The 7,627-nt window shown below is 48.0% G+C and overlaps 1 protein-coding gene across 2 annotated transcripts in view; it reads right to left on the bottom strand.

Moving 5' to 3' along the window:
- Positions 1–955: 955 nt before the first annotated feature.
- grm6a (glutamate receptor, metabotropic 6a) overlaps positions 956–7,627 on the bottom strand; it is a 57,245-nt gene continuing 50,573 nt past the window's right edge. For both annotated transcript variants that reach the window (XM_088623765.1, XM_088623764.1), the window contains exon 12: positions 956–3,055. Coding sequence is in view for 1 of the 2 variants with exons in the window: in XM_088623764.1 (XP_088479890.1) it covers positions 3,009–3,055 (47 nt within the window). In the remaining variant the exon portion in view is untranslated. The remainder of the gene's footprint in view (positions 3,056–7,627) is intronic.

Below are 7,627 nucleotides of genomic sequence, written 5' to 3'. Positions count from 1 at the left end.
AAGCAGGGCATTCTGGGGCTGAGCTCAAAAGAAGAGCCCGATTTTCTGCTTGGTGTTTCATTGGTGTTACCTCGCAGCTTGGTTCAGCGTAGAACGTGGCATTTTTTATAAATGCATCATTACAGCATTATTATTTAATTCTACTGCAGCTTTAGATTGCGTTTATAAGAGAGAAATCAGCATCTTTGAGAATCATATATACATATATTCGTTCAATAAACACATTTCATTTTCTTGTTTGAAATAATTAAAACGGAATAAAAAAAAAAACAGAGAGCTGGAGTCCGACACAGACAGTTTAATCATCCCGTTAATCCCACAGCTCAGTCCCTCTCCTGTAGGAGTCCGCAGGACAGTGGCTGAGCACCAGTGGAGCTCCTGCCGTATTTGAAAGCAGTTTTGCGAAACCTTACAGTGCACTGTGCTCGCTTACGACGACGCAGCCGCTGAAAAGCGATCGGCGCTTCTTCTTTTTTCCTTCCTGATGCTGAAGGAGGCGCCGAACAGCGGCAGGGGAGCGGTCCAGCCTCTGTGACAGACGCGCACAGGCTGGAACGCGAACACGCAGTTCTGCAGGCAGCCCAGGGCTCGCTTCCGATCGATGAGGGCCTGGCTGGGGGGCGGCGGGGATCTCGGCTGATCGAGGCGGAGATCTGAACTGGGGGATCTCGGCTTCATCACAGCGCAGCGCCTTACACCCCCAAACACTTCCAACCAGCAGGACCGCAAGCGCACACGATCGTGATATCGAAGAAACGGGCGGTTGATAGTGGTACGGGGCGTGTGTCAACAGTTTTAATAGGAAACCAGACGACGCGTTTCTACTGAAAATGCAGAGTTGGTCAAGTCCACTGACATGTCTCAACTGTGAAGCTGAAGTCAGCGGGCCTTGGATCTGTTTTAATGTCCTTATCCCGCAGGAGGTTGACGAGGAGAAAACGTGTTTGCAACATCATACATCTGTTATCTTTATTGTTCTTTTATAAAAACATTAAGAGAATACACCGTACATCTTCCACACGTGTGTGTGTGTGTGCGTGTGTGTGTGTGAGAGACAGTGTAACTCCGCAGCCCATTCTCCAGTGCAAGAGAAGGAAGTCACTGTCTTTCCAGCGCTGTGCTGGATCTCTAAAGGTGCTTTTCCCTCAGCTGAATGGGAAGATGATGTTTTATTTATTAGGTCTGCCAGTGATAAAAGTCTTACTTTTATTAAGTTGACAGAAAATAGCAGATCACTGGGAAAGTGCAGTTTTTCTCCCCAGAAAATATTTTACAATGATTTCCACTATCACAAATCCGATAATGTTCACACTATTGCTCATGCTAAAGATGATGATTGACTTTCACATGTATTTTAAGAGCTCAAACTATGTTAGATCGCACAAAGTAAAAAAAAAAAAGCCTTTTCCTCTTTTGCACTGACACAAAAACTAGAGCACGCACCATGCAATTAAAACTTTTATTCTACTTAATTATAACGATATAGCAGGCTGTTCTCAGTTTGGAGATGATAACATTTACCCAGAAGTCTCCCGTGGGGCTTTTGAAACGTCTCTGCTTCTCTAAAGAAGAAAGACTTGCAGCAGAATAAGCACATGAAATGGTTTTTCCAAATAATTTCAGCTGTTTTTTTTCCAGCTATCGAAACACAAGTGATTTTCTTTGATTAAAATAAAGCTTACTTTGGAGGGATGGATTATTATTTTCAGACTTGATCAGTTGTGTGTTACAAAAAAACTACTATTGTGAAAACTTTACAGATCCACCAGAGTGAAATTACTTTCAACTCTAGGTCATACAGTGCCTGTAAATTGGGAGATTCACAGGTTCATGTGTATAATTATGCCCCAGCAGCTACTCCGATCTTAAGCACCAGTTCTTTAACTGCAGCGGACTGATGGTGAGGGTTTTACGCCGGTGTCAGTCCAGGTGATCCATGGGGAATGTTGTTTCCTCAGCCAAGACTGAGCTCAGCTCACGCATCAGGCTGTGAAAACAATTTCCGAGGTGGACGCAGTGCACCCAGATTGCTGCTCTTTAAATGAGATGTGCATAATTCATGAAATGATCAATGCGTTATTAATACCACAAAACCCGGCTCTCAGCAGCTATGGGGTTTGGGAGTCGCAGATCTCGGATCACTCATCGTGATCAGCCTGTTACTGGAAGTTTAATTGACTTATTTGCATACTCAGGCTATTCCCCCAGAGTGTATTTCCATTCCCTCAGCCAGTGATGCTGTTCAAATCCCTTCAAAGCCTGCAGGACTCTTGGGAACAGCCTACAACACCAGCCCCCCCTCCAGATGTACACACAGCCCAGGTGACTCTCCGCTCTCTCAGCGGCGCCGTCACTGGGCCACAGGCTCAGGAAGCTCGACGTGGTCCAGTGGGTCATGTGCTGGCGACCAGCTGGCAGCCTGCGCTGGCGATGCAGGGAAACACACGCCCCCACAGACACACGCGCTGCCCCCATGCTGCCCAGCCAGGGACGTCCACTGACCCAGGGAGCATCCTGACGCTGTCCGGCCTCAAGGAGATTCTCCCCGTCGATCTTCACACGTCAGTGCTGCTGAAACTGAGCTAACTCACTAAGAGAACGCTGTTAGCACGTGGAACGAAGTTTGAAGAGGCACAGCTCGGACCTCTGTCCTCTCTGTGAAAACCACAGGAAAGTTTTCTTCAGGTTTTAAAAAGATGCCTCCTTATCCTCTGATCTCACTCCCTTGGGGCCCAAGTAGTTTAAACATTTAGTAGAGGTAAGCTTTCAAGTCCCCGCCAAAAAATTGTTCTTCCCAATATCTTTGTCTTATTTTGCATATGATCAAAGTTGCAGGTGTCCTCCCTCACCAGGTATTTATATCAAAGTCTTTTTTATCTCAAAGAAAAGGTCGGTGTGTCTTTACATAAGCAGCCTGCACCTCAGTCGCTTTTTCCTCAGGGTGAAGTTAAATTCTGTCATACGATGCTCGTCTCCAGAAGTGGGGACCCCTCCTTCTTTACTGGCTGTTAAAAGTCGGGGTTGCTGTAGTTGATGTAGGCCATCTTAGGGGCACCTGCAGTGGTCAAGCACAGAAATTAGAGCCTGATTTGATGTTCGACAAACTTTTAACACTAATGAGCTCCCCAGAGGCCCAGATCTTTATAAACACCACAGCTACTTTTAAGAATTGATAAATACAGCCTTATTCAAAATAATAAAATGAACAAAACTGTCCTGATTCTTTCCTGCACTTCGAGAGAGTGAGGACAATTGTTATTTGTCGTTTTTGGGTCGCTCACATAAACATAACTGTGACACCTTTGTGTGATAAATATATCACAAACACACGCCACGGACACAGCTTCCAACTTTTTAACTTCAAAATTACAAGAGTTTACAGTATTAAGTACTTCTCATTTAGTCTTCCTCCAAGTGTTGAAGACAAAACACTTTCGTTTCTTTAAGCAAGGATGCGGTATTCAGCCTCCATTAGGTCTCTGAGATCGAGCACCCAAGGAGCATCATTCAGAAAATCACTCTCAGGAGGCAGAAGAAACTGATTTGAAGGGAGTAAGAAAAATGGACAGAAACCTACAGTAAATAATGAGACGTGAGCCCTTTCGAACAACAGAGATTCTGTGATCGCAGTTTAAAAGGTAAACGACAGGTCTACCCAAGGGGGCTGGAGCTCCTTGATTGCTTGTGCACAAAGCCTGCGTGTCACATCGGCCGCTAATCGGAACCCTCCTCACAAACGGCCTCTGCCCAATTAAACACCAGCTGGAGGAAATCTCTCCTCAAACACCGCCGGTCTATCCCTCCGTCCAATCTGAGCACCTCACCTGTTATCACACCCTCTACTTCCAGACCTACGGAAGCCTCCTGCTTTTCCCGGAACAGCGCTCGGTAGTGTTAGCTTCTCCGGAACTCCGTGCCTCGCGTTATTTACTTCCTCTTGCCTTTATTGGATACTCGAACCCGGATCTCACCTGCTGACCCCCACCTCGTCTAGCACTTTGGATTTGTCTGCCCCTCTCCATTGGGATAACCTTTGGTATCAAACCCGGAATTGGCCCTCGACCACGTCTCTGCCTAACGTTTTGGACTCGTCAGAAATCTCCTGCCTGGGCTCCCCTGCTCTCCGCACAGGGTTCCTCCCTCGAACAACAGCGCGGCCTGTTACACTGCAGACTCCACACCTGCTCTTTGGAAGGGCAGTTTCATATATACAGAAAGGGAAAGCAGCACAGTTCTCTCTCTCTCTCTAAGCCAATGTGCTACTTTCCCTTCTCCTGGCGCTCTGGGCCTCCCAGACCGCCTCGTTAACTAATTACCCTGCTCTCAGTCTGTCACCATGTGGAGCGAGGGCTCCAGGCCAGGCTGGCCCTGTCCCACTCTGGCCACTCACTCCTGCAGATGGCCTGGGCATCTCTTCGGGCAACTTGCCTACAGTTTTTGCAGTTCAGTTCAGCCCGTTGATTTAATTATTTATACTTTTGGATCATGATCTGACCCTCGGGGGTCCTTTCGGGACTGCTCCTCGTCCCAGAGGGCTCTCGGCCCCACGTCACACGGCCGGGAGAGTGAGGCTTCGCTCCGATGGGAGTTTTTGGCAATTTAACACACCGTGAGTCTCGTCTGACATGGGGATCATCGGACCTCTTTGTGCTGCGTTCTTTCTCATGAATAGAGACGTGTCTGATGCCCCTGCTGTCCTGAGAGCAGGAGGCTGATCCCTACAATGTTTAATTTAAAAATGAGGAGGGGAGGTACAGTGCTTTGGGGCACTGCTGTGTAAATATGGGATTTCATGCCCCAGGGAAGCAGCAACAAATCATGATGGCCTTATGTTACAAATTAGTCCTCACTTTGCAGATAGGCTCTTTCATTTCCTTTTCTGCTGATGCCTCTTTGTGATGACCGATTGCATTAAAACTCTGATGGCTTCCCTGGCGGTACTAAGCATGGATTCTTTTCTTTTGGCGTGCAATATTAGCAGTCTTCCACCGGAAGACTAATAGCAGGAGTTATGTTCTGCTTTACCAGTCATCAGTTTTGAGGTCTTTGCAAGAACAAGTTCAAGCAGTTGAAAGTGTGCTGAGAATGTCACCTGTCCGTTTGAAACTTCATGTGGTGTAACTGCAGCAAATGGCCATTTCCTGGCCTGCTCATGGAGATTTCTCCTCCAGCCCCAGTCCTGTCAAGACAAGCCTGTGTGGGCACACATAAGGCCACCCCTTCCCACATGAGCAGTATATTGTCAAATGCAGGCTGAATTTGTCTCAGGTGTAGCTTACCAAAGTTCAATTCAAACGGCTTTATTGGCACGGTCGATTAATTACACTTTTGCCAAAGAAGTCTAACTGTTTCCCCTAGTCTCTATGACCAGGCTGTGGTCACATAGGCAGTCGAGTCATCTCTGGACAGCAAGGTCTGCCTGTGTCCAGTTTCTATGACCATGCAGTGGTCACTGTGCCTGTCCTCTCTGGGCAGCCAGGTCTGTCTGTGTTGCTCAGTTTCTATGACCTGGCTGTGGTTACATACCCAGTCGAGTCATCTCTGGATAGCCAGGTCTACCTGTGTCCAGTCTCTATGTCCAGGTTATGGTCACTGAGCCTGTCCTTTCTGGGTATCCAGGTCTGTGTGTGTCATACAGTTGCTCTGTCACTCTGTTTCTGTGTCGCCCAAGCTGTGGTCACTGAGCCTGTTATTTGTATAGTTTATCACTATGCTCCTACATTGTAGAAGCAGAGGGGTGACATACTCTTGTATGCATTGAATGAAATCAGTGACCTGTCAACTTCTGCAAACTGCAATAATAATCAGGGCTAGAGCTGTGATCTAGCACTTACTACTGTACACTGTGTTTGACATATTGCTCTGTCGGAGCAGTTTGTACCACACCCTGCTGGTACAACCCCAGCTGTAAATACTGCACAATATTGTGTAAATCTGGAGGCAGTGCAGGATGTTGGGTCTCTGGTGGGTTTTGGGTTAAAGTTCCTGCGGTTGCACTCTGAGCAAGGTTCTTTGCTCCAGTTGCTCCAGTCTGCCAGGTGTATGAATGAGGACCAGCATTGATGGTGGTCATCCCTGTGATAGGCTGGCGTTCCTTCGGGGGGGCGGAGTCATGCGCTCTGTTTCCATGGAAGCCAGGAAAAGCCCTGGGCCAATGAGCCTCTGTTGCTCAGATATGGAGATTACCTAATGTGGAAATGTGGCTGATTACCATTAGTCCTAGGCATGGTTTGTTGGAGTTAGAGTTAGTGTGGGAGTTAGAGTGGTGTGTGTGTCTGTCCTGCTTGACATCTGACTTGCATTGTATTACACGGAGATTCAGAGAAATGGATAGTTCAACCTCTCTGCGTGACACGTTAATCTGCAGCTAAAATAACTTTAATTATATCATGTAAAGCGTTTTCTCCAAGTGTGTGTTGCATTCTATTAACATTTTTAACGACTGCCTTTAAATATTTTCTAGCCAATCAGTCTGCAGGACATGCTTCTGTTGAAGGAAGATAAAAAATTAATCGTTTCCATTTTCAAAGCCGAAGACATGACTGCATGGTGGCTGAGCTGCAAATCTTTGCACTGAGCGAAAGGGAGGCAATGTGGCTGAATGAAAAGACCTAGAGAGCTCCATTTGAAAGTGGTAGTTTCTGCGTGTAACTGTGCATTGCTCATTGCGCAGGGTCTGAAAATCCAATGCCAGCTGCAGGATGAAGCTGCTCCAGCAATGTTTCCACAGAAAGAGAAATAAAAATACTGGAGGCTGCAGCCCAGCCTTGGAACGGGCATGAGGGACCATCTGAGTTCCTACTCCTACCAGATCAGCCACCTTCTCACAAGGAAGCTGGAGAGGAGCAGGTGCTCTTGATCACTGCTTTTTGCTCGTTTGTTATTAACTTGACCTGCTTCTTCATGTTTGCTTCGTTGTGGAACAGGTCCAGGCTTGACGTTCTTCTATCTTCGCTGAGCGCTTGGGTAGGGGGGAACACACCAGCTGTCCTGGGGCACCGTCGGGCACGGGAAAGCAAGGTAGCCCTGAGCCAGGGGCCAATCTCTTGGCACCATGGCACCAAAGAATAATCCCAACAGCTCTAGACCGATCCCAGCTACACCGGGCACAGAGAAGCAGAACACTGGCCTGCCCAGGGCAGCCGAAAGCAGAAAAGCAAAGCTTCCCGCCCGTATCGTTCCTGACGGGTGGCACGCTGATGTGCCAGGGAGGACAGAGCTGATGCCTGCAGCCAGCGCCACACGGCTGCCGTCAGCGCCAGGCCAGGCGCAGCAGAGGCAAGGAAAGCGCCAAGGTCACTGTGAGCGGACAGCTGGACTTCCTGGTGACTTCGGTGGCCCGAGCCCAGCTCTGCGCGGGCACGAAGGGAATATGATCTCACTCCTGGTCTGAGTCCTGTTCAGCAGCGTGAGCAGGGTCTTAATATAGAACAGGGTTTTTGGATCATTTCTCTTGCCTGAAGAAGGCAGTCTGCCTCAGAGCTCTGCCCACTGATCTGTAAGGCTTTCGCAGCCTGGGCTGGGTTCCTAGCTCACGGATGGAGAGATGTGTGGGATTTGCTCTTTGTGTTTCATTCTGTGCTTTGGATACTGCAGACGCTGGCTGGGGTTTAGGGTATTTACGTCA

Source organism: Lepisosteus platostomus, chromosome 3 (assembly GCF_059453375.1).
Source record: "Lepisosteus platostomus isolate fLepPlt1 chromosome 3, fLepPlt1.hap1, whole genome shotgun sequence".
Classification (NCBI taxonomy): Eukaryota; Metazoa; Chordata; class Actinopteri; order Semionotiformes; family Lepisosteidae; genus Lepisosteus; species Lepisosteus platostomus.
This window is presented reverse-complemented; position numbering and strand designations above follow the sequence as displayed.